The sequence below is a fragment of the Nannobrachium achirus genome (assembly GCF_963921795.1).
Source record: "Nannobrachium achirus genome assembly, chromosome: 11".
Classification (NCBI taxonomy): Eukaryota; Metazoa; Chordata; class Actinopteri; order Myctophiformes; family Myctophidae; genus Nannobrachium; species Nannobrachium achirus.
This window is the reverse complement of record NC_137820.1, coordinates 20,108,243-20,135,962: the sequence shown is the minus strand read 5'-3', so window position 1 is coordinate 20,135,962 and position 27,720 is coordinate 20,108,243. Positions and strand designations below refer to the sequence as shown.

Sequence of the window (27,720 nt, the reverse complement as noted above, 5' to 3'; positions counted from 1 at the left end):
TTGTAAAACACGTTGAGTGCTTAGAAAAGCACTATAAAAATGCAATCCATCTAACTGAATAAACACTCTTATAGCAATGATTACTATCAGAATAGGGCAGGAAACCTGTATGCTGGACTAGAGGCTGTTGATATATCGCACACTGGGATGTCATGATGGGTGCGGGATGAATTGTAGGTGTATATGTATGTATGTATGTATGTATGTATGTATGTATGTATCTTTGTGGTTTTGTATTTTTTGGTACGCTGTTACCTCCATTGCCCAAGACAAATTTCTCTTCGGAGACAATAAAGGCTTATTCTATTCTATTCTATTCTATTCTATTCTCATTCTAGTGCTTTAACCTAACACTTAAAAAAAGGTTGTGTTTTAACCAAAACATATCACTTACCCTACCTTAAGTATCAAGTATCAAGTTTATTTTACAGGGGAATGTCTGTTCCCAGGTTTAGGGGTGTTTCACTGTGGTGGGTTTAGGCTTCAACAGGACCCTGTCTAATGTGCGTGTATCAAAACAACATCCCGGTTCCAGCAATGGAACAAGGGCGGAGCGCTTGTTTTCGGTGGAGATGACGGAGGCGTGACGGAGGCGTGCCGGTGTTATATTATAGCCTAAACACAATCTGATCTAGCTATAACAACAATCATGACATAGGCTATTTATTATAATCACTAATTCACCATGAAGTGTCTTTAAATATAATTAAAGTAAAAATAGTCAAATAACAAGGACAAATTGTTCTGCCCACAACCTTATCACACCAAAATGCCTAAACTACTGTAAATGTAGGTCTATTATAACTATGATAATGGTTCTTGTAAGTCCCAATTATTAAGTAGAATACTTGACCTTATAAATATAGAATGTTTATAATGTGTTATGATTATTTCTTGTGTTATATGTTATGAAACATCGCATGTAGGCCTATTATATTACCTACAGTATATAACCTATAACCTATACACAAGTGAGCTCTCGGCACCTCCTCGCAGTCCAGGCGGACACAACGGAGCGCTCCCTACCTCCGGTTCAGCCAATCACAAGCTTCTACTGCTGGAAGCGGGATGTTGTTTTGATACACGCGTCTAATGCTGTTAGCAGTGACTTGTGGATCACTGCAGATTTGCCACGCTCTAATCCTCTCTAAAGGGTGTGCCTCATCAAGATAGACTTCACTTTAGACTTCCTCATCCCGCTCTGTGTGATATTACGTTGTTTGGCCTGTTGGTGAACTTCATGAACAACAACAACCATCACCACTATGATTTCCTTTTTTCCTTTTTTTTGTATAGATGTTTAAAAAATTGTATCGAATATAATCTCTGTAAGGAAACTCTTCGCCCCAACAAAGTTCATTTCCTGTGTGGACTTTTTTTCTTCTCCCTCACAAATCCAAATTTGGGCCTACCGGTAGGGTGAGACTCAATATGATCGTGGACCATGTTTGAACTGTGAGAATAGCAGACCGCAGAGTCACAATTCCACTAGTGTGAATCACAAGAGGAAGTGCTACCTCTGATGTCTTTTGGAGAGAGGCCCCTGACAAGAGCCCCTCTTTCTGTGACTAACGGAAAATGAATGTCACAGAATGTGAGGTTGACCTTATAATACATGTGTAATACAGATTGGACAAGCTCTTGAAATGTCTGTATTTTGTACAGAGTTTCTGTATTGCCCTTGGAAAGTGTTATGAGCAAGTACTAACATGAAAAATAACACACAGACCTTCCTCATAAAGCGAATCGTCATTGAGGACAAAAGGCAGAGGGGATAATCAAACCACACAAACCATGCATTCCCATATTGAAATGACTATATAAACAACTCCCAATAAACAAATATCATATTTGCCAAAGTGCATCCTGAGAAATATGTAAATAGAGCAAGCTTCAGCAGACAGTGTCCAAAGCAGAGGACTGTATTTTACATTTCTTTTTACATTACATTATCCTGTGGTGTGACAAACTGAGAATACATTTTTCTTTTTTTACTTATTATTGCTGTTACTTTACAGCCATTTTAAACGTTTAAATCTTTCATTAACAGATTATTGAAGATTATATTTAAATTAGCATCAGTGTTATGAATGTATAGGCCAGATTTCAGCACACCACATGATGTGCATATTAGCCATACATGTCTACATACATATTATATACATGTCTGTCTACCATGGATTATCATTTTTGATGACCATGTGTTATGTCATCTCATGCTCTAAAATCATCTTGCTAATGAATGACCAGCTCAGGAATTATTGAGTGTACAGCCGCTAAGATCATCAAAAATAGAAATCAATTTTCGGATAAAACCTGTGCAAACGGCAGCATCTTGTGAATTATGTAACATCAGGCAGATGCTGAGGTTTATTGACTGTGCTCGAACACTCAAACATTAATTGTGCTGACTTTGAGAATCTCTGTTTAAGCAGACAGATAGGAAGATATGTTGACCTGCTATAAGAGGCTAAAAGAAGGTAGATCAACCAGGTCAAGAAGAGACGAGATTCATTTGAATGGTCTTGTATTTTTAAATAGATGTTGGATTAGATCCAGCTCGAAGCAACACAGGTGCTGCATGCATCATGCAGTTTTTACATGTCACTGTTTCTAAAGCCAAACATTTAAGGCTACAGCAATGAAAGTAATAGTAGGTTTCATGCACGTGTGCACGCACACGCGCGCGCGCACACACACACACACACACACACACACACACACACACACACACACACACACACACACACACACACACACACACACACACACACACACAGACAGTAAGAAACAAAGTATAAGTTAATCATTACTCATGCATTTGTCGTTGCATCGTTACCACAGCAACCGATGCAGATACAGTAGGTTGCTGGTGTCTGAATACACAAATCTGATATGATCACTCAGATGTGAGTGAACATTCAGATGTGAGAAAAACAAAAGTTATTATTCTGCTGTCTGAACAAAGCCATTGAGTGCTATGCTACTCTGTTTTATGATGGACTCTTGACCTTAAGCTTTCCCTGCATCAAGGTTATGTCTAATTCTTTACGTAACTGTCAGTGTGAGTGATACTGGTTGTCAGCGTTGCTCCTTGGGGCGTATGTGGAGCAGCCCGTACTGAGTTTGACATCTCGCTCTTTCTTGCCTTTTTAGGACTTTTTTTTTCTTTGGATACTTCTCTTCAGACTTTATGTGGTGTCAAAGTCTTTAGTCTGTGTGATTTAGACTGACCGGTGAGGGACAGAGAGGTTGTTGGGGCATGGATTATATTAGAAGCGGAAGGGGAGGCTTTGTTTGAAAGCTCTTTGGATTCATAGCCCACAGCTTGTTCTAGTCAGCCTCTGGGTGTTTATAGTTGGGGAATGCCACATCTCCGTCGCCACAAATTTGATTTACATTTCTGCCATCATTTCACAGTTTTGCATCCAAGGTAACGGTGGCTGCATGTGCTCAAATGCAGGTCCATTCACTTTAAAATCCTGAGTGTTCATGTGCACAAATTAGTTCAGCATTGGTGATAATGATGTCATGCCTCAATCCTAAAAGAAGAAGTCTGAACATGACAGCGTTTAGTTTGAGGGCAGTAATGTTAAATTTATCTGCAGCACATTTGATGGTTTCCGAAGGTGACGCACAGTAGAGAAATCGGTACAGTTGGTGCTAATCTATACTATAATTTTGCGAATGTCTGAGTGAGTGAGTGAGTGAGTGTCTGTCTGTCTGTCACAGCGTTTCTCCTCAGTGGCTGGAGCAATTGATCTGAAATCGCATCACCATCAGCATATGAACACACCTGACATAACTGTGAAGCCCGTTTGTCACTTTCACAAATCGTATGCTGTATATTAGCATTTTTATGGTGTATCTATATCTATTTAGCCTACAGTACCTTTTGTGACCACACATGTTAAGGGAGGGGCGCTGTTGTTCAGGCCATGCACAATCACACACAAACCCACACACACACACACACACACACACACACACACGGGGGGGGGGGGGGGGGGGGGAATGTGTGTGTGCAGGCGGGCGGGCGGGCGGGGGGGGGGGGGGGGGGGTATTTCTTACATTGATGCTCCTACATATTAGCATGCAAGCACCAGTTAAAGTTACTTTCCATCCCTCATATACTGTGTGCACAGTGCACATCCCATAACCCACACACTGTACATCATTTCGGAGCTCATATCTTTGAACGGGTAAGGGATAGTTAGAACTAAAAAGGTGAATCTAATTAAAAGTAAGTAGGGGTGTCTGCATGGCTGAGCCACATACCTATGCTCCTTGTATCCTTGTAAAGGGCCTGGGTTCAAATCCAATCCTTGTCTTGTCTTGGCTTGAGAGTCACAAACATAACTTGTCATTTTGCCATAACACTGCAGGACTGCAAAATGTTCAAGATATCATTCTGGCCACAGTGCTCAGTGTGAGCTGGAATTAACCTGCTGGAAGAGCTGCTGTGATCCTTTTGGGAACCGACAGTGTAATATGTGGGACATTGTTAATATCCTGGAAGGTTCTATCTCTGTTGACAATTTCACACCTGCGGGGCAGTATGTCGCCCGACGGGACAGATTGTTTCTTCCCCTGAAGAGATGTGTTTCCCATAATGGTGTTCTCTATGGATCTTCTTTCCCTTGTTCTGAAGAGGGATGACAAACCATTATTGTTGTTATCACAGGTGACATATTCATTGTTCACGTAGTCACATTTCACATTTGATTCATCTAAACACTGGAACTTCACCTGGCCTTGTACGTCGAAAGGGGATGAGGTTGCACCCAACAAGTCTGTGATGTATAATTCATTGTATTCTCATGACAGGTTTTGCCATACAATATATCTAATCAGTGTAGATATATTGTATCGGCTATTTTCACTATTAAATAGCGCTTAAGTGTTTAATTCATAATGTATTTTTGCATGTTTGAGGTCTGGGTAACACCAAAAGTATCTTTTGGCTCTCAGCTGAAAAGGTTTAGGAACCACTGTGCTAGCGGAATGGTCATGGGGTCACCAATATCGGTAGGGGTCATCCTCTGGGGAGCATGACGGTGCACAGAAAATGCCATGGCAATCTAACCAGTAGTTTCTGGTTGCATGAATGCAATCAAATGTATTCATATGAACACATATGATATTTGACATTAATGCAATAATATGTATTCATATGAATACATAATGTAATGTGTGGTGCGAGGCTAGCATTTCCTTTTGCCCTAGTTCGCTCTCGTTCTTGACAGTTCGTTCATGTACCTGATTTTATGTGGAAAGAAGCAGTTTTTTTGCAGTATAGCTTTGAGACTGCGTAGCCGTTTTCCATGCAGCAACATCTCAAGCATCTATGGATGGGATGGACTGGACCCTTCTTGATTCCCAGTAGCTTTGCTGACACAGCGGTTGTGATACAGGGCTTGGATGGGGGGAGATAATTTCCGCTGATGTGTTCGGCTGTCCGCACAACCCTCTGCATTGCCTTCGGGTTGAGGTCGGTGCAGCTGCCATACCAGGCAGTGAAGCAGCCAGTCAGGATGCTCTCTGTGGTGCCTCTGTAGAACACTCTTAGGATTTGGGACCCATGCCAGCTTTCTTCGGTTTTCTGAGAAAGTTGAGGCGTTGTTGTGCTTCCTTAGCCACTAGCTCTGTCTGCACTGCCCAGGTGAGATCTTCAGTGATGTGCACCTCTAGGAATTTGAACTCTCTGACCCTCTCCACTGCAGCTCCCCCGATCTGGATGGGAGAGTGATCTCTGGGAGGTCTCCTGTAGTCAAAGATTAACTACTTTTTTGTCAACATTGAGAGCCAGGTTGTTCTCCTGGCACCAATGTGCCATATTCTCCACTTCTCTCCTGTAAGCCATTTCATCATCGTTTGTGATCAAGCCTATCACTGTGGTGTCGTCTGTAAACTTAACCATCCTTCCATAGTAAGCCGCTAGCAGGGCTAAAAACGTGTTATTGGCCACAGCTCATGGATGAGCCACACAGTCGAGTCTGAAACTGTCCCCCTTCTGAAAGTGGCACGAGCTGCTGTTTGGTCTCCCACATTGCTCAGTGTCTCCAATCCCCATGCTCTTGTTTAGCATTGAGGATTACGGAGCGAACTTGAACAGGATTAATGAAGGGGAACAAGGAATTCCCTTTGCACAGTGAGACCAGGAAATGACCTGAGGCTGGTGGTGCGCCCACCCACATCTCAACATGTACAGTAGAGTAGTTGCCTCAAGCATTTCACTGCATAGGCTAGCCTACTACGTCGGCTCATGATGGTAATTAATTGACTCAAATGCTCATCTGAAGAAACTCAATTTTGCAACCATGAGCTCTTAAAATGTCCATTAAGGCTGTGTGGTCACTTGTATCTGTGTGGCTGTTTGGTCATGGGGTTTCACTGGGCTCCAGAAGCTTCTCAGGAGAGATCTTAAGAACAGAGTGGCCCGGCAGTCACACGTTTTATGGAGTGTATTATGGTTTAATCTTTACATTGTGCTTTGCTGGGGCCATTATCAGAGTCACCATAAAATGGAGCTGTCTTTAAGTGGTCCCCGGCTCCAGAGTGAACACTGCCGGAGTGAAAATGCTATCCTTGTGTTAAGATTAAGGGTGCACTGTTGAACAGCCTCCTTTTATAACTGCTAAACCCTACTTCTTCAAAATCTTGAAGTAGACCCACTTTTGCTACAGATGCTGAGCCTGCACAAAGTTTATCCCTCTCATCGTTGCGTTGTACCAAGGGTGAATAAGAATGTCCCTGCAACTTCTTTTAAGGGCTGTATGCGTATTTGGCAATTTTGTATCCAGGAGGTTATATTCAATTCAGTTCAAGTTTATTTTCATTATTATATTTTTTTCCCCAGTCACACTGAAAAATGAATACATTGGCCAGTGGTCACAATTATTACATAATCGTCTAATCGCAAATATTTGACATAATCGCAAATATTTGACATAATCGCAAATATTTTGTCATATCGTGAATGTTGAAAAATGTTCATACATTTACAAACATTTTCAGAAATAGTGGAAATAGCAGATCTACAAGCTCACAACGCGTCGCATCGCGACACGTTGTGAGCTTGTAGATCGGCTATTTCCACTATCAATGTTATTTTTTAAGTAGAAAGTTGTCAAATATGTCAGTAATTTCTTTGTATATTTAGGTTATGTGTCATATATTATCTACCATGTGCAACTTCAAAGCCTAAAGCCGAACAGAAATGTAAATATCAACGACAAAAACACAATTAAATCGTTAATCGCAATTATTTGAGTGACAATTAATCGTCATATAAAATGTCATATCGTGACAGCCCTATCAGTGGTTCTCAACCTTTAGCTCTGGACCACTTGCATATTTCAATCAATGCTCAAGGACCACCCCACCGCACCCCTCCAAAACAACCTATACTGTCGAAGTACAGTATATCAAGCCCTGATAGTCATTATTTAATTTCAACTTTTTTCACCACACTACTACACTAGTTCAATGGTCCATGCACCACTGGTTGAGAAACAGCGGCATAGGTCAGAGGATGAACCTGTGGGTTAATTAATATCTGGGAATCACATGGCTTATGGACAGCAGCTAGCAGGGCCTGTTCCGCTGCACACTAAATAAATTAGTCAAGAGACAAAAACACTGTTATTGAATTATATCTGACATGCTCCACAGAGGGCATAATTCACAGGATGCTAAAAGGGTTTGGGTGAAATACAACGGCAACAAATTGGTTTGTTTTGTACTTAGTCTATAATGGGACTGCTGGAAGGGAGAGGGGATTTTAGAGGTGGTTTGGGATGTGGGTGCATTACAAATCACTGTGTGTGAATGCCGATATTTTGTCCCTCACAGAGATCAAAGAGTAGATTCCTGTGTTATATTTAGCTCATTAGTGTCCATAAAAGCATGAATTATATATATACTGTATATATACAAATGTCATCCTTTATATCAAGGAGCAAAGAGCAAATCCATATTCCATCACAGTCGTATCAGATTCAGCTGAAATTAGATTAAGAGAGCAAAAAATAACTTTGGCTCATGTTGCATATCTCAGATGGATGGGAAATAGAAGGCTGTAATAAAGCTAACCATGCTTGTCGGTGGAGCCACCGGAAAAGGAAGCATACCAAATCACTTCTCCTTCATGACTGCATCCCATTCATCACCTTGCCCTGTAATTTTGTTTTACCTGTGCGACTCGCAGATATGGAAGGGTCTTGGGAAACAGTCACATGCGCCTATTTTAAGATGGCCTAACGACTGAGACCAAATCGCGAAATTGGAAATGAGCTGCGTGTTTGTGTTTGAGTGGAGAAACGTTGTTTCAGGGTAGCATCAGCAAAGTATAAAATCTTTTTTTTGCCATTTATTCTTCAGTTGACTACATCAGGGAGACGGCAGACTAAAGTAACCCCAGAGGAAAGAGAAGAGGGGACATTTGGATCATTATTGTTGTTATTATTATTATGATTATTGAATGTGTTTATGCTGTGACCTCTCCTGGGGTGCCACATTACATTGTTGTAATCAAATTGTATTCGAAGAAAGCACAATCAAAGTGGATCCTTTATAATATCATTATGATACCCGACACAGCTTTTGTTGGATTATAAAATGTCAACTTCCTATTGATTTTACTGAGCCAGCTGGGATCTTCTTCCTAATTCAAATAATAAAATCAACACAAAGCAGACCTTTTGTAATGCCGTGGTAGGGTTTTGTAATGACGTACATTGGCAGAATCAGTTTTGTTTGTGTTTGTTAGTCCAGTACCCGACCTGTACACCAAGACATCTCTGTACTTTTACACTCTTACGGTACATACACTTATAATGTACCCTAGTACACATTGCTTATAAATGCAGACCCAGCCACGTGTTTGAAAGGGGTGAGCAATTATTCCATAGAAAGAGAATTCGTTGACCGTTATTTTATTGCATTTATCAAAAGATCGCAACAATGTGCATCTGCTGTAAAGAAATCGAACCCGGTCTCCAACCGGAAACAGGATGTAGGCATGATCGAAAAACTAGATCTCCATTCGCTCCAATGTAAGATTTAGCAAAATGCCCATACATTCCTGTTTTGCGGTGTAAAGATGCTAACTTAACTAGCACATATCTTCTGAACGGTTTGAGCATTTAACATGCAGCTTTTTTCGGCTACGCCGTAGCGTGCATTTCTGTGTTGGAGACCGCACTGGATCTGTCTTGAGATATCTGTCATAGATATCAGAGAGGTTTGGTAAATTTGGACACTCTAGCTTTACTAAAATAGATCCTATGAAATACTTTGAACTTAATGATGCTAATCCTTGCACAGGAGCACGCCGCGTTACTTTTGAATAGCTCTGTTATCTCTTTTGAATAAATATGATTCTTTTCAGCCAATTATGAACTAATTTATAATAAATGTTCATCCCTGAAGATTAGACGATACGCAAACACCACTCCATTTCTTGCCCAGTAGCCTGCAGTGGATACTGACAAATAAAAATCACACTCTCTCACAGATTGGAGATTTATTCCACATGCAAAGCTTGCAGGCTTGTACAGTGCTATCACCAAGGAGACAGCGTTTCTACAAGTAGTCGAGGGCAGAGAGAGAGCTTGGTGGAAACATCTTATCAGTGTGGACTGAGCAGTAACTGTCATCTGTTGGAGGTTGATTTCACTAACTGAGTTTCCTATCCAAGGTTTCCTGTGGTGAAACCAATTGCGGTGTTGTTGCTAGGGGGAGACAACACTCATGGTTTCTAAGGAAACACATTGTAAACCGAGACCACACAGCCCTAATTTGATGCACCACAGGCGAGTTTAGTTAGTCAAATGGAAACTGCAACCATTTGAAAACCCTGTGATGCTGCACAGGTTTATCGGTATACCAATTGCACTTGTGCCCTCGCACCACACCTCACTGTGTGTATATGTGAAGGGGGTGGGGGGAGGGCTGTTTGTGAGTGTGTCTGGATGGGCTTGCTAGACTCTATAGCTAGCCCATACAACAAAACTAAACTCAAAATAGCCACACTCTAGTCTAGTAGCTAGAGTGTGGCTATTTTTTTTGCTTCGTTTTGTGCTTTGTTTGTTTGATTATTTGTTTGTTTTGGGCTGCGTAAAGCTAATTAACCCTGTCTTTTACATCAAAGCGGAAAATGGCTGTACCCCTAAATCAGTGGTGGCCCTGTAAGTGCCTTAGTGCCTCTCTGATGTTACAAAACCCTTTCAACCAGCAACGGCAAGAGTTAAAGAAGCTGTAATACAAATGGAATACAACAGTGCTTCAGGCAAGCTGTATTTGCCAATAAACCGGTAAGGTTTGTTGTGGTGGCTGTCAACATCTGCAGGGTGAATTCCATAGTGTCAGTGTCAAGAATGGAGTCCATCTGGTTATATTTGTACACTCTCAGTGTTAAATTAACACTCATGACTTAACTGGGTGTATGATGCTTGTGGACTTACTAGCTGTAGGCAGAGGTAAACAATATATTCCCACCATGAAAGCCTTTTGCTGACTCTGCATGTTGTGTGAATGGTGCAGGCATAAGCCATGTTGGGGTAAGTAGCAACTAATCAGATAATGTGCTCTCTCTTAATGAAACATTTCATAATTTCTGGCCTGGGAGGTATAATAAGCTATTGTGTAATTGAGGCTATAACTTCCAGTGAACACTTTTCCAAATGATAAGTGTGATCAGCCTGGGAAGTGGACCACGCATGCTTCTCTGCACCATAACTCAGATAGCATAGAATAGCTTTCAGCTGAACCGCCGCTCTTCTAGTGAACGCTGAATGTTAGTCACTTTTTCCATGTGCTCTCTTTAATTGGCTGCTCCGAGCATTTGAATAAACATCTGTCAAGCCTACCAGAGGCCCCTCGTTGTAAGCAGTGATGTTCAGGCCAGCATGCAGTCGGCTAGCAGGGCTAGTAGTGTGGGTGGCTGTCAGGCCTCAGCATGGCTGCTGTGCTGCACTCTGAGTTAGCCTCTCTACCCCATCTGCAGAACACGGAACAGGCCAGAGTGATGTTGCTTTCAGAATCTGTGAATCGCTACAGTGAATCGGCAATGCAGAGGGGAAGGACACACCATCTCAAGGTCACACCTTCTTGTGTTATAAAAAATCACACCCAATGTGAAGTGAGCGGTGATCGTGCTTGCGTAACATCTTCAGACTAGGATTTAAGTCTAGGATGTACAGGCTATGCTAAACACACACATTTTGCTATGGCAAAACGCTGAGGAAAAAGGCTACAGACATACAACATATGACATCACTAGACAAACATGATGCTACGCACACACATTTTACTATGGCAAAACGCTGAGGAAAAAGGCTACGGACACACGCACAGCCATAGGAGCGGTTTGCACCGCTCAAAAAGAACGGCAATTAAATGTTTCCCAAAACTCACAATTTGATTGGTGATTTGAAAGAAATCACATTTTCCAATTCCCTAGTCTACCTACACAGGGACAGGAAATTATGTAATTAACATTTCTACAGATTATTTCCATTGGCATAATGAGTAATGACTGATATTGATAGCAATAGTGCAGCCAGTAGGGTTTACCATTCACCAGTAATGCTGTAGATAGGGCTGTCACGATTATGACATTTTATTATGACGATTAATTGTCACTCAAATAATTGGCGATTAACGATTTAATTGTGTTTTTGTCATTGACAATTACATTTCTGTTTGGCTTTTAGGCTTTGAAGTTGCACACAACCTAAATACACGAAGAAATTACTGACATATTTGACAACTTACTACTTAAAAAATAACATTGATAGTTGAAATAGCCGATCTACAAGCTCACAACCCGTCGCGATGCTTGTAGATCTGCTATTTCCACTATTTCTGACATTTTTCAACATTCACGATTATGACGATTATGACAAAATAATTGCGATAATGTCAAATAATCACGATTAGACGATTATGTAATAATTGTGACAGGCCTAGCTGTAGATGTGATGCTGGCTGCAGATGGTATTAAGTGTATCTTGTTTCCTCCTAGCATGGCTGTAGTTGAACAGTGATTGCAAATGGAATATTTGTTGTCAATGCATTGGAATTAGAATTTCATATACCCGGTACATCTGTCAGATACCGATAATGTATGTTTACGTAATTATCCTATAATAATATGATGACGATGACCAAAATATGGTTCACCCCTCCTTACTGGAAATTATGAGTTGTCGCTATGTGCCAGGAATAGTCCAATGTTAAACTCAGTGCTTAGCCGATAATAGCAGAGATTGTATATTTAGCCAGGGAGAGCATTTTGTTTCCCCAAATAAAGCTTTGTGTCTTCATTATCTGTGTGTCTGTCCAGCGTCTGTACCAGACTGTCACCCTCTGGCAGCACTCTAATTAGGATTTGGGAGTGTGCTACATTTCTGCTCCAGCTAGCCACTGCAAGATACAGAGAGAAGATACAGACAAGGCAACTGGTTGTGTTGTCAGCTTTCACTTAGTGAATCTATTTATACAATGGGCTTCTAATGGTGTTACTGATCTGATGTATGATAGAAGATGGGTGAGCCACATGCTCGTAACTGGCACCAACCTACTTGTTTGTGAAGATTCCTTGTCTGTTCTTTGAATTGCATGCTTGCTGTCATGCCTCATGATGATAAAAGTTGTAATGTTGCTCTGTTTGCCTTATTGTTCTTTAAAAGAAATCACACGCAGACAGCCATGAACAAAAGGTGCCCCCCAGTGGCTGAGTAAGGCATTGCAGTAGAAACATGGGCATCTATTTGCTTACTCCTTATACAAAGTTTGTTGCGTTGTGTTGAAATTGCAATGCTATTCATCAGCCATATGTTAACCTGAACAGTTTTAAGTTATTTGGGTATTTTGACTGAAGTACTGAATCAGTCTATTTGTTTCTCTTCCACAGGAATTCTCTTCTCTACTCTGGTGTTTGGGCCGGCTTGTGGCTTCATCCTGGGATCCCTCTGCACCAAGTTCTACGTGGACGCTATCTTCATTGACACCAGTGAGTCACTGTGTACATTGCCTCCCATCACTGACTCGTGTGTGTGTGTGTGTGTGTGTGTGTGTGTGTGTGTGTGTGTGTGTGTGTGTGTGTGTGTGTGTGTGTGTGTGTGTGTGTGTGTGTGTGTGTGTGTGTGTGTGTGTTCTGTATGTTTTGTTTGGCATTGTGACATCTTTTGGTTACACTGTGCTAGGGCTGTCACAACATAATCGCAATTCTTTTTCGTCGTTTACATGTTGAACATTTTTAATATTTTCAAAAATAGTGGAAATAGCAGATCTACAAGCTCACAACGCGTCGCATCGCGACGCGTTGTGAGCTTGTAGATCGGCTATTTCCACTATCAATGTTCTTTTTTAAGTATAAAGTCGTCAAATATGTCAGTAATTTCTTTGTATGTTTAGGTTGTGTGTCATATCTCCCATGTGCAACTTCAAAGCCTACAAGCCAAACGGAAATGTAATTGTCAACGACAAAAACACAATTAAATTGTTAATCGCAATCATTTGAGTGACAATTAATCGTCATGTAAAATGTCATAACGGTGACAGCCCTAGTTACGCTGTGCCTCCCCACAGGTAAGCTGGACATCACCCCTGACGACCCCCGGTGGATCGGGGCCTGGTGGCTAGGTTTTCTCCTGTGCGGTGCCTTACTCTTCTTCTCGGCGATCCTCATGTTTGGCTTCCCAAAGTCCCTGCCATCACGGGAGGGGGAGGGCGGGCCAGAGAGCGAGCAGGCTATGCTTCCTCCAGCCCTGAGTCCAGACAGCGAGACGCCCAAGCCCAGCAACGGGGTGGCGCGCAGCCATGAGCCGGCCAACAGCCCCACCTGCTGTCAGCAGCTCAGAGGTGAGAGAGAGGGCAGGATTCTTTTTTTTGTTTTCTACTTTTTTTTTTCAAGGATTCCTTAACTATTATAATGCTATCTTTTATGACAGTGAACTGTTATTATTTTAATCCATTTAGGCCTAGAATTATTGAATGCTTTAACCAGTGAAAAATAGAAGATATACAAGCTCACAGCGCGGCACTGAGTGCTGCGCTGCGAGCTTGTAGTTTTGTATTTTTGAAAAAGTTGTGAAAATGTGTGCAAATCTTTGAATATATGTATTTTTAAAGCGAACGTTTGTAACTCAAATTTTGCTTCTGGGGGGTCCCTGGAACGAAATATTTTGAGATGGAGGTCTGTGGCCAAATACATGTCATTTTGGGGGTCCTTCACATGAAAAGGTTTGAGAACCACTGACATAGTAGTCTCTCAAGAACAGACTAACTGAGCTCCATTTAAGTGAAAAGGACCTTTTCTTTGACAATGGCTAGCCAGATTGCTGACACAGAAACATAGGTTTTTCATAAAACCTTAGAAGGATTCAAAAGACACTTATAGAATCGGGTCAAAATTCTAATTTCCACAATTTTTCAAAAATAGCAGATATACAAGCTCGCAGCGCGGCACTCGGTGCCGCGCTGTGAGCTTGTATATCTGCTATTTTTCAATATTTAAAGCATAAAATAATGATACACAATAATTTGTCTAAACTAATATAATGCTGTCTTTTATGACAGTGAACTGTTATTATTTGAAATACCACCAGTTTATTATTTTCTGATGTATATATTTAAAATGTTATCTCGTTTATAAAATAAAAATGCACACTGTACTCTGTATTTTAAAATTGAGTTTGTGAAAAATGGAGTAATCCTCAGTAGCCTGGAGCCAGCCTGTTCGCTCCGTTCCACGTTTTGTATTATCTGCGTAGAGACAATACAAAACGTGGAACGGAGCGAACAGGCTGGCTCCAGGCTAAATCCTCAGATAAACAGTAGTAGAAGTTTAATCAGCTGTTGTTCCATGGATGAAAGAAAGAAAGAGAGAAAGAAAGAAAAAAAGAAAGAAAGAAAGAAAGAGAGTATATTCTATATTCAATTATACACTTTCCTCTCATTCAGTCCTTCGGTAAACATTTTTGGAATTTATTAGGTGCTTGCTTGTACCAACCACAACAGAACAACAGGAAGAAGAAAAGCTTTAAATGTTATCTCCCTAATCACCTACACAGGAAAATCCATTCCCAAAGTTTTGTTAATACTGAGGATTTTGCTGTATGTAAATAACATGGTCCCCCCCCCAACTTTGACCCTTCTTCCAGTGATCCCCAAAGTTACCAAGCACCTGCTCTCCAACCCAGTCTTCACTTGCATCATCCTGGCTGCCTGCATGGAGATCGGTGTGGTGGCTGGCTTCGCCGCGTTTCTGGGGAAATACCTGGAGCAACAGTTCAACCTCACCACCAGCTCTGCAAATCAGCTCTTAGGTGAGTATGAACGCAGGGCCAGGGAATTACCAGGGGTCCAGCACTTACAGGTCTGTAACTCAGAGAGTGTAAAAAAGGTCCATTTGTACACTCCCAGCGTTAGATTAACTCAGTCAGGGCCGGTCGACTTTTAGATCGACTATCTCACTATGGAGTTCCCTGCCAAGCGACTTTAATCGACTTTTATATAAAAGCATTGTTTAAGCTTTTAATTTGGGTTAATAGACGGAGCGGAACGGTTAGCTTACCTTCGGCTAGTATAAAGACGTAAACCGTGAAAAAAAAGGATACGATTATGACGTCACCTTTAAGCCATAGCTTCCTGTTTACGTAGGCCTCTGCTAGCCGCTAGGCTCAATGCAAACCATCCGACCCTCACGCAGCTTCACTAGGTCGGATTTTGATTCGGAAACGTTCTGTGTGGCATCTGTATACGTTCCGGTGCCCATACCGATGGTGGTTTTAGACGATCAAGCACGAATTGAACAGTATTGAGCTCAGATGGCGGCCCGCGGGTCTCCCATTCATGTCAATGGGGATCGACGTCATCGTCCCATCCTTGAATGTTGTGAACCTTGGTTTTAACATGGGTTAACATGGGGGCTTCCACAGTCTATGGTCTATGGCTCGCTCTAGTGGTCATTTTGTGGTATGGTATATCAACGTGGCTTGGTAAATTGATGTGATTATGATGATTAAATATAGCTATTTCCTGGCGTTATAAGCGCACATTCATATTTAAATTAGGCTGGCAATGGGTTGTTAAAGGACAACTTTAGTTTTTTTACAAAAGGGTTCATATTTTAGATTGTAATTAGAGAAAAGAAAAGATGAGTGTTCAAATGTTTTCATTTACTGCTTTCTATCGTTTTAGCCATTTTAGTATTTTGATTTCAGTGGTTGGGGGCATGCGTGCAAGTGGCTAAATATGTATTTTTAGACACAATAAGCTGACAATGTCTTTGTTACTATTTACACCAGCCCCCATAAGTCACATCTGCCCATGAAAGATTGCGGTGCATCTTGGGAATGGGCTTATTGTGTCTAAAAATACATATTTAGACACTTGCATGCATGCCATGCAAATATAAATCGTTAAAATCACTAAAATGATAGAAGTAAATGAAAACATTTTAACACTCATCTTTTCTTTTCTCTTATGACTATCTAAAATATGAACCCTTGTTGTAAAAAAACAAAGTTGGCCTTTAATACTACATATTACAGCGTAGGTTGGGGTGCTAAATCATGAACTAAACCACTGTATACTGGTACTGGAACCTCTACCTAACAACCCCAAATATACTCTCCCAGTTAGAAACCCGTAAGGAGCCATTTGGACCCTTAAGCCCCTATCAGAGTCGGTACCGCAGTGAAGGGCTATCCACCGCGAGTCCCGACACATCTCTCTGTTTTACTTTTACTTTTGTTTTACTTTCAGACAGAAGGGCTCATGGATGGGCTCTTCACCCCGTTCACTGATTGGTCGACCTGGACCAGTCAGTCAGGGTGAATAGAACTTCACCGTGACTGACTATGATGGCCTCCACTTATTTTCTGACTTGAGATGGAAAGCTTTCCACCTAAAATTTGCGGTGGATAGCTCTTCACCTTGGACTATGATAGGGGCTTTAGTGTTCGCCGAGAACCAGTGGTATAGAACACACTCACACAGGGTCGTGCAATGTGCTCGCTGCTCGGCCACCTTCACCCATCTCTGTTCTTGTCTGATAAACAGTGCCTTGGCCCGCTCTCTGCAGGTATGACGGCCATTCCATGTGCGTGTCTGGGGATCTTCATGGGAGGTCTTCTGGTGAAGAAGTTGAACCTGTCCGCCCTGGGAGCCATCCGCATGGCAATGCTCGTCAACCTCATCTCCACTGCCTGCTACGTCTCTTTCCTCTTCCTGGGCTGTGATACAGGCCCTGTCGCCGGGGTGACCGTCACATATGGCAAGAATGAGTAAGAACACGCTGCACTAACCACAGTGACATTTGAAGCTGGCCACAGGCTCTAGAGATGATCATTGAGTATTGGTTCTATTTAGGCCAGGGGTCTTCAACGTTCTCAGGCCAAGGACCCCTTAGTTGAGAGAGAGATGAAGTAGGGACCCCCACAACCTTGTCATAGGTTCCATCGTTTCATTGTTTGACAGCACAATCATTAGTGTATTTTGGATTCATGTAAATTTGTGTTTTCAGATATTTAACCACCACAACCAACTGTCAAAACTTCTCCCCTCCACACCAAACCTCTTTGCCGAAAATAGACGATCTATAAGCTCGCATCGCAAGGCGTGTGAGCTTGTAGATCTGCTATTTTTGGCTAAAGTTCTCAGAATGTGGTTAAGAATCTGGCTAAAAATATTTTATTTTTTCTTTCTATCACACAAAGATTTGGAGGACCCCCTGTAGTAAATATGAGGACCCCCTAGGGGTCCCGGACCCCCTGTTGAAGACCCCTGATTTAGGCTTAATGATCAGGGCGAGCTTGTCCCTGCATGTCTACACAGATAGCTATGGTTGGTACTGATGAGCTTGAAGTATAGATGACTGCTGCCTTCAACTGCACACAATTTGTTGCTAGCACTATTTTACTTTCATGTCTAAAAAGCTGGACTGACTGCTGTCGGGTGACATGTGCAGCTGCAGAGTCACAATTGAGTCTTGAGAAAAGCCAACTGTTAAGCATTGACAAGCATTAAGTAAAAGAGACCCGAGCTGAAGATCCCACGATGAATGTATGAATTGCTTCAGTAACAGTGACTGTATTCAGTTTGATGTTACAAAAGTACTGTCATTTTAATGTTTATACTGTCATTGTTGTAAATATGTCTCAAAGCTAGTTGAGATCATTAAAACAAATCTTCAGTAGACGCAGAGCAGAATCTCACCATTCCTATCCCAGTGAACATGCTCGACACGGTTGGGTGGTGAAATCACGGGTTTAAGCCCACTTCATGAGCTCTGTTAACGGCATATTCACTCTTATTTACTCACTGCTGGCAGGATGTGCATGACAAACATCTCAATTACTCTGCCTTTGTCCAGTACACTGCAGGTGGGCCAGAAACCAGCAGCTCAGTGCATCAGTCATTGTAATTGCTTCACATCCTCCATCAGTCCTGTGTGTGGTTCCAACGGTGTCACCTACCTGTCTGCCTGCTTCGCCGGCTGCACCACCACGGTGTACCCAAGGGGGACATCAAACATCTCTCAGGTCATTACCCCTGGCACGCTCTCCTTCAAATGTCCTGAAATAGTCACAGGCGGTAGTTTACCCCACACACGGCAGGTTGGAAATGACGTCTCCTGGATACGGTTATCCATTTGTTGTGCCGTGACGGTCAAGTGTTACTTAAGACCCCAGGAGGCTGGATGGTTAATGACTCCCAGTGATGCAGTGCTGGCTTTATACTGATTTATTCAAGGCTCAATAAGATTTATTTGTCACTCGGCCATGCCATTGTTTCCAGTGAAATGTTGCTATGGCATGCTCCACCAGACCAACATAATGAAAACAAAAAGATTGAATTAAAGAAAGGTATAATACGGGTAAAAACCTAGCAGCAATAAGTAATAAAGTGTGTAAATGTGTAATATATCCCATCCACAACACCTGCTTAATTCAACGTTAAAACGCACTAGAGGTACTGTGTTAGTCAGTTTTGCTGTCAGTTATCTTGTTCTGGGGTAGCCAAGCGTTGCTGTGGTTCCTTGAGACCAGATGCTGACTGTGCATTAATCCTCTCTATATTCAAATCACATGCGGGGAGCTGTGCACTGAGCCCAGCTCTGTAGTGTAAATCATTACTGTTACCTCCGCCTCCCTCCTGCAGTCAGACCAGTAACCTTTTCACAGATATAATAATGCACCATTCGTTGCCACAGTGCTCTTAATAATTGCTGCGTTCCCTCAAAATATTTGCCCAAATGCTTGTATGGGGAGCAAAGGGACCGTGACGTACTTTCACATTTAACTCACAAAGTCCTCTGCGTTACTTTAACTCTGAGATGGACCTTTACACATGTACATGTGTACATGTAGAAATATTTAACCCATTTAGGCCTAGAATTATTGAATGCTTTAACCAGTGAAAAATAGCAGATATACAAGCTCACAGCACGGCACCGAGTGCGCGCTGCGAGCTTGTAGATCTGCTATTTTTTTTAAAGTTGTGAAAATGTGTGCAAATCTTTGAATATATGTATTTTTAAAGCGAACGTTTGTAACTAAAATGTTGCTTCTGGGTGGTCCCTGGAACTAGATATTTTGAGATGTGGGTTCGTGGCCAAATACTATCAGTTTGGGGGTCCTTCAAATGAAGACGTTTGAGAACCACTGACATAGTAGTCTCTCAAGAATAGACTAACTGAGCTCCATGTTAAGTGAAAAGGACCTTTTCTTTAACGATGGCTAGCCAGATTACTGACATAGAAACATAGGTTTTTCCAAAAAACCTTAGAAGGATTCAAAAGACACTTATAGAATCGGGTCAAAATTCTAATTTTCAGGATTTAAAAAAAATAGCAGATCTACAAGCTCGCATAAAATAATGATACACAATGTACCTGTTTTAAATGGGTTAAATTAAATGAACACTGGGGGTTTGACTGTGTCACTTATTGTTGCTTTGTGTCGACGTCGTCTCTCTTCTCAGAACCTGACGGGGTGCTCGTGTATACTGAGCGACGGCGAGCCTGGCAACGCGGTCCCGGGGAAATGCCCCAGCCCTGGCTGCCAGGAGGCATTCCTTATCTTCCTGTGTGTGATCTGTGCCTGCAGCATGATCGGCGCCATGGCCCAGACTCCCTCTGTCATCATACTAATCAGGTAATACCAACACTTCTCACGACTTCAACACCCGGCATGGGTTTGTGTTAGGGGTGGGCGATATGGTGATAATTATCGTTGAGACGATACAATGTCTCCACGATATGCCTTTTCAGAGGTATCGTATATATCGTGATACAATTGAGGGAGCCTTGTAAGAAATCCTGTTTAATCGTTAATACAGAGATTCATTGCAGAATTCAATTTAAACCTGCATTTTGGTCAAAATCATCAGTTCTCAAAATGTCAAGGTCTCCACTTAACTCTGACAGTATACAAATGAAACCAAATGGACCCGTAAGGCTCCATTTGGTTTCATTTGTATACTGTCAGAGTTACATACTTGTAAAGTTCAATTTAGACCTCCCAAAAGGAACCCAGAGAGTCCAGTTTTTGTCAAGTAACTTGAAAAATAACCATAAAAACCAACGTGAAAAAGAATCGTGATATAGCTTGTGAAAATATCGTGATATTGTATTTTTCCATATCGCCCACCCCTATTTTGTGTGCATATTTGCGTTCCTTTGCGTATTGGGTATTGTTTTGCACGTATAATAGGTGTGCGTTCACATGGAAGTCTCATTAAGATCTCTCTCTCCTCCCTTAAAGGACTGTGAGCCCTGAGCTAAAGTCCTATGCTCTTGGAGTGCTGTTTCTCTTGCTCAGACTCCTTGGTAAGACCACTTATTTAATTTTTTACATTTAAACAAACATTTATGATGTCATTATAAGATTGTTTTTAGATGCCTACACATTTGTATGTGTGTGTCTAACTGGTCTTCCATAATATGTTCTTGTCAAGAATGGTGTGAATATTGGGGTACCTGGTGGCTCAGCCTGTTAGTAGTGCACAGATCATATTATGCTCCTTGGAGCTGCATGGACCCGAGTTTGATTCCATTTTCAGTTTTTGCTAGCAAATAGCCAATCTGACAAAATTACAGTATATCACGCAATCGTTTTAAAAAATTTGAAAATTGGTTGCCTACTGATGATACTGACCTGGAACCGATACAATCATTTATATTTGTATTAACCTTTGTCCTTTTCTATGCAGGGGACATAAACAAAAACTGTAAAATAACTATCTTACCTTTTAAAGCGTTGATATGTTCAGTCAATCACACTGATCAGACTTTCCATTTTGCAGGGTTCATTCCCCCTCCCCTGATCTTCGGTGCCGGGATCGACTCTACATGCCTTTTCTGGAGTTCGGAGTGTGGCGATAGGGGTGCTTGCTTGCTGTACGACAACGTTGCTTACAGACATCTGTATGTGAGCCTTGCCATTATTTTGAAGGGCGTCGCCTTCCTCCTTTACACCACCACCTGGTATTGCTTACGCAGGAACTATAGAAAATACATCAAAACCCATGAGGGCCACATGACGCCAACTGAATTCTACCCCTCACTCACGGACATGGATGGTCCCAAACTAGCGGACAGGACAAAGTTTATATATAACTTAGAGGACCATGAGCTTTGTGAGAATATGGAGTCCGTTTTATAGTGTATATGACAAGAGAAGGACAAAGTACAATATCCAAATTCTCTTGGAGGAATATCTTCTGAAATTATTCTTTATTTTGAAAGGATAAAAACAATGTTTTTTGATAAAGGTAAATCTATTTAAAGGCGCATTCAGGTCTTGGGAGACTGTTGCTGCTCTCTGCTTCACATCCTTGGTAACTTTAGAAAGGGTCCACTTTAATTGTTAACTTATCAGCCAGATGTTGTCCAGTGCCAGTGAATTCCTGTGGTGATTTGGTGGTAGAAAAATGAGATAAATCTGTCTGGCTCAGTCCTAATTCAAGTCCTTGTTGATTATTAGAGGGTTGATACATTGCTACAACTATAGTTGCCATATTCTTTCTAGGGCTGTCATGATTCCAGTTACATATTGGTGAAGAATGGCAGGCTCCTTTCACTTACTGTAGAGCACTGTGCATTCTCTTGTCTTTTCAGAGACGAGACCGTAATAAATTAGGTGGTTTTTCATTTGTTCATACATAAAGGTTGCCAAGTGTTTACAAACTCCAAAGGTCATTCTTTAATCCATTTTATGCCAGTGAAACGGAAAGCTATTGTTTTGGAGCTGTTACAAAGAGGAGTAATGTTATTAAAGCTACAATCCGGGACTTATTTTAAGGCATAAAACGCTCTTTTAATCAAAATGTATGGTAATGTTAATACAACTATCACATCTGCAGTGTTGGAGGTGGTCTCCCTACTCGTCCATTGAGACATTTCGACCCTGGTGTCAGGTAGTACACCTCCTGGTTGACAAATAAAGTTGTTGCAGACGGCGCACTGGAATCGACGCCAGACGCGCCGTCATCTTTATTGTAGGTCGGACATCATTGCAATTGCCTCTCTTCATCGGGAGAGGGAGACAACTGACATAAAACTTACGGATTATAGCTTTAATGGGCCTATTAGATGCTTTTATTGTCAGAAAATCAAATCTAATAATAGTAGATGAGATGGTGTTTTAGGTCATTGTGCACTGTTTGATTTGTTTTTGTTTTTCTCTCGCTGGATCATAGACACTGTTTTTGATACTGCTTAGACTACACAAGTCTGTCTTTTATAGGTGCAAAAGAACTTGTGCAATTCATATCTAATACTATACAGTCTTTATCGTTAGACTTGTTGTCAGACTTCAGGTTGATTTTTTTTTTATCACAGCAGTTTTCTTGCATTTCCATGTTTGTTTTTTCACCTGCAGAGTTGATTCAACCTAATATGTCTTAATGAGGGATTGTCCAAATAAGATTGTTATTTATATTCTTTTGACTTTTGCACCTAGTGGAAAACGCAAGAATGTTGAGTTGTTGAGTGTTTTGACATTCAAGTAAAACAGGTTTGGAGTAATATATTTTGTTTTGTTAGCTTCAGAATGTTAATTAGATTGTATTTGAGAGGACAATATAAAAATACAGTATAATATAATGATATGAAAATGTTTTCTGATAATATGTCAAAGATGATTTGGGACAATTCATAGCAGTGCAATTAGTATGTTCTATTATTACAAGAAATAATTTGTTGCTTTAAGCTATGCCTGTAAAACCTTGGAATGGAAGCTACAAAAAGGTACAGGAGGCAATGTGTTTGCAATGGCAGTAAAGATAAACTATGTCAACATACTATGAACTTATTACTGGATATGAGCTCTTTAATGCTTCTTGGCATAATGAATTATTTTACTGGTCTCTCTACAGTTACAGTTTTGACATTGTCCCTTTTCTTACACTTTTTGTATGGCAACATATCATTTATTTTACTCTGGAAATAAATTATTTTTCAGAAAATGAACTGTCTTTTGGAATTGTTATTTAAGTGAATTTTCAGAGACCATAATATCACATAATGTTGAAATTATGAATTGTTTGTAGAAATACCCTGCTCTGCTATTAGAATATTCTAATGGAAGTGGCCCTTTGCAGGCAATGCAATATCTCATGGAATTACATGGGGTTTTGTTCTCAAACTCCCTGTATAGTAGGCTTTAATCGTGCCGCCTCAAAGGTTCTCATTAAACTGTTGAGGATCAGAGAGCTAAAAGCTTATAGATAGCAATTTTCATTTGCTTTCATTGCTCATTTCCCCCAATTGCCCCCAGGATTTCCCTCCTTTCCTCATCCACTGCTAATATAATAAGTTGTGACAGATTGGCCAGAGAACGTAATGGGGTAAGCACCATTGATTTATCATTCTTTGGTTTGCACAGCAGCATAGTTAACAGCCTCATGTCTGATTACTACATATGTAGTGGAAAGTAATGTAAACAATTTTATACGATCTATGCGAAAAGGACATGTACTAGTTTAAAGTAAACAGGCCCAATGTTATACTTGACGAGAGCTTGGCTTGAAACGTTTTGACATTTTTTGGAAAATAATTATAACATTTGGACGGGGGGGAAATGACGACAGATTTAACCAAATTAACATGTGGTTAGATCAAAATATTATTCATTCATATATTCAAAGTCTGTCTGGTTATTGTTTTCTACAGCAGGAGACAACACACTAATTAGCATTTTCAATGTTCCATTGTTTGTTCCATAGATTCTGAAGCTCTCTCTGATGTTTTGTTGTCTTCTGAAACACTGAGCAGACAACTGCATCACTTCTGTTTGTAAAGCAGATTAGGATTCTAATTGATATGTTTCCCTGTACATCCAGGGATAAACAGGAAACGGTTAAATATGCTGTCGGAGGGAGGACAAAATAAACAGTTTCGGGAAGAGCCTACATGTAGCTCATCCCCACATGTCAGCAATAATGTATTGTGTTCACCATACTGCAGACGGGTTCAACACTCACAAAGCTATGCAAACCTCTAATACAAGTCTTCAATCAATAAATCAATATCTACAGGTATACATGTACACATTTTAAAAGCCAAGCTGCAAAATATTGTCTCCTTTTAAAGGGCAATGGTTTTTGGCAGTCGTTTTTAGTTCAACTGAAATGCATTCAATTCAAGCCATGTTGGAAGCAACCAGTTAAATCAGAGCAGTGATAAAAAGTAATGAATTATATTTTAACCAGACTCCTAAATTCGCCTTGAAACATCATTTTGAAAGGTCACTCTCTAGATTTTACCATTACCAGCGAGGGCATATCGGCCACCAAGCGCATTTGCCCCTCCAGGTAGCCCCCTTAATGCATGAAATGCTCCCTTTGTGAAATCACCCAGAGGTAAGGGCCAAGGTTGCTTTTATAGCAGTTGATCAAGAAAGCAGAAGCATGCATTTATTTACCGGACAAAATATGTACAGTATGAAACTGAATTCATATTGGTGTAATTTTATAGTGAGTTAGGAAAGTCACACCTCAAGAATTATTTGAGAAATTATTCAAAGTTACTGTCCAAAGAACTATATGTAGAGAGAAAAAAAAAATAGGTTTTGATACTGTAATAGTAATTGTATAGGCAGTATTTTATGTAACCTATTTTAGTTACTAGTTTGACTCACTGTTTCTTCTACTTTCACAAACAATGTAAATAGGCCATGTATTGAGAAAAACACAATGCATGGGCTATTTTTATACAAGGGAGCATGTATATAAATCTTGTGCACCTTTACTTCCCCTCTGATTTGCCTTACCTACAGTACGCATACAAGCTGTGGAGCAACTTCTTTATTTATTGTTACAGTATGTGAGTGCCTTAACTGTCTTTTAATATGTGTACTATATGTACCAGTACAGTATCTGGTAGTGTAGTGTACATTTATTGTTATGAGAACAGCTTGCGACTAAGACATAAGGTTCTTCTTATTTATGTGTATAACCATGGTCTGAACTCTGATATAGCAGAGAACGACTTATCTGTTTCATGTACTTCTTCTTTAATACTTCTCATGCAATAAACTTCTATCTTAGAATACTCTCTGTGTCTCTGACATCTATCTCAGTATCTTGATTGAACCTGAATTCTTCAACACAACCACTGACCTGGTGATATGCAGCATTGTATGCACTCATTTCTCTACAGACCCATGGTTCCACTTTGTCTGTACACAACATTTGAAATGGATCAAAGTTGTGCCTTGGACCAGGGGCGTCACACCAAATTCTGGGCCCTGGGTACAAGGATTCACTGCGGGCCCCCCATGAATGTTAACTATTGAAAAATAGCAGATATACAAGCTCACAGCGCGGCACCGAGTGCCGCGCTGCGAGCTTGTATATCTGCTATTTTTGAAAAATTGTGAAAATGTGTGCAAGAAACCTATGTCAAGGACCCCCAAGATGATATGTATTAGGCCACGGACCCCGCAAAATATTTAGTTTCAAAATATTTAGTTCCAGGGACCCCCAGAAGCAAAATTTGTTAGAAATGTTCGCTTAAAAAATACATATATTCAAAGATTTTCACACATTTTCCCAACTTTTCAAAAATAGCAGATCTACAAGCTCGCAGCGCGGCACTCGGTGCCGTGCTGTGAGCTTGTATATCTGCTATTTTTCAATAGATAACGTTATTAGGGCCCCTCCACCTTGGGCCCCAGTAACTCAGTCCCACTTTCCTACCCCTTGTGACGCCCCTGCCTTGGACTGTGACAAATGTTCCCATCTAACCTCATGTTAAATGTAAAAGACTAAGGCTTATATCTCAGGCTTGTGTAAACAAAAGAAAGTTAAACACAAAAAAGCATATTCATTGTGCAAAAAACAATATCTGTCTGAGGAAGAGCTTTGTGCTCAAAACATTACAATAAAGCATCTGTCGCATTGGAGCCCTCGGTGTGCGAGCGTTTATTTATTTATTATTCTAAAACAATATGACACATATTTATTATGTAAATATTCTAAAATACAAGAGAGGCTGCTAACACATTATTCATTGTTGTTAAATGGGAATTTGTTAAACAAATTAATACTTAATGATTTTCAAATCAAATTGGTTTTGAACAACATACTGTCCATTATATGCTCTTGGGGAAACAATATGACCTAATTACTATTATTGGCCCTTGTAAATTAAAACTCAAAGGCAAGGTGTGAATATATCTGCTACAGTGCAAGTACAAGACTATAAATAGAAACGCGGAGAGACTCTTTATCAACATAAATAAGCTACAGTACATTTTACTAGCTGAGTTGGAATATCACTGACCTCAGGTAGGAACACATTAACATGTACCTCCATCAGGATGCATGTCACACCAAAGCACTACAAATGTAATTATGGCTCTTTTGACAAATGTCCTTGTTCAAAGTCAAACTCAAGAAAAGCCACCAGGCTTGAAATAGAACATGCTGCAAGCTAGAGTAATTTTCTTTCAGCAAGAAATGTAATGTAATGAAGAAATGAAATGAAAGTGAAATACTAAAAGTAATCCCTGATGGAACATTTTCTTATTTTCACACACAGATATGTTTTTGAAGTAGAAAATGGCAGTCTTCGGAGCACAGGTCTTTGCCAGGCTGGGTGGCTTACCCAGGGCTGTGTCAGTCATTTGCAGAGCTGGCAGGTTGTGAGGAAGCTGCGGGGGTAAATAGTGTTTCTATGATATGGTTCAAAATTCATTCGATTCCAATTTGGGGTTGATTGGATTCATTATGGTCTCTCAAGCCAGACCCTGCAGACAGCTATTCCACAATATTTGAATCTGTAACTACGCCTCCTGAAAACCGTAAACGGTAAGGTGTATCTGTTAGTCATTTTCATTCTATGTTTATTTATATATATATATATATATATATAGAGGGTATGCGCGTGATATCACTGTTGCTGGAAGTTATGTGGGAACACGCCTACTGAGTGGCAAAAAACTAATTTCTGCCATTGACAGCCCATACATCCAAACAGAAAAGTCCTTTCTGATTGTATTAAACAAAGTTAACTCACCAACATTGCGGCTGTACTGAAAGCTTGAATTATCCTCTTTCTATCTGCAAAGTTTTTGTTTCATAAAAATCCACCATAGGCATGTTATGAGCTACTTTCTGTCAAGACATTCTGTGCAGGTTTTTATTTTTCCAAGTGTCAGAGTTTGGAAGCACTCGTTTTCAACAACACAACATCCTGCTGCC

At 40.7% G+C, this 27,720-nt stretch overlaps 1 protein-coding gene across 1 annotated transcript in view; it reads left to right on the top strand.

Moving 5' to 3' along the window:
* Positions 1 to 23,228, top strand: part of slco3a1a (solute carrier organic anion transporter family member 3A1a) — a 53,985-nt gene extending 30,757 nt beyond the window's left edge. Inside the window, exons 3-10 of the mRNA XM_080736124.1 lie at positions 12,920 to 13,018; positions 13,597 to 13,869; positions 15,171 to 15,335; positions 17,096 to 17,297; positions 18,386 to 18,554; positions 19,996 to 20,168; positions 20,778 to 20,842; positions 21,319 to 23,228. Of these exons, the coding sequence (XP_080592250.1) occupies positions 12,920 to 13,018; positions 13,597 to 13,869; positions 15,171 to 15,335; positions 17,096 to 17,297; positions 18,386 to 18,554; positions 19,996 to 20,168; positions 20,778 to 20,842; positions 21,319 to 21,677 (1,505 nt within the window). The 3' untranslated portion in view covers positions 21,678 to 23,228. The remainder of the gene's footprint in view (positions 1 to 12,919; positions 13,019 to 13,596; positions 13,870 to 15,170; positions 15,336 to 17,095; positions 17,298 to 18,385; positions 18,555 to 19,995; positions 20,169 to 20,777; positions 20,843 to 21,318) is intronic.
* Positions 23,229 to 27,720: the final 4,492 nt, after the last annotated feature.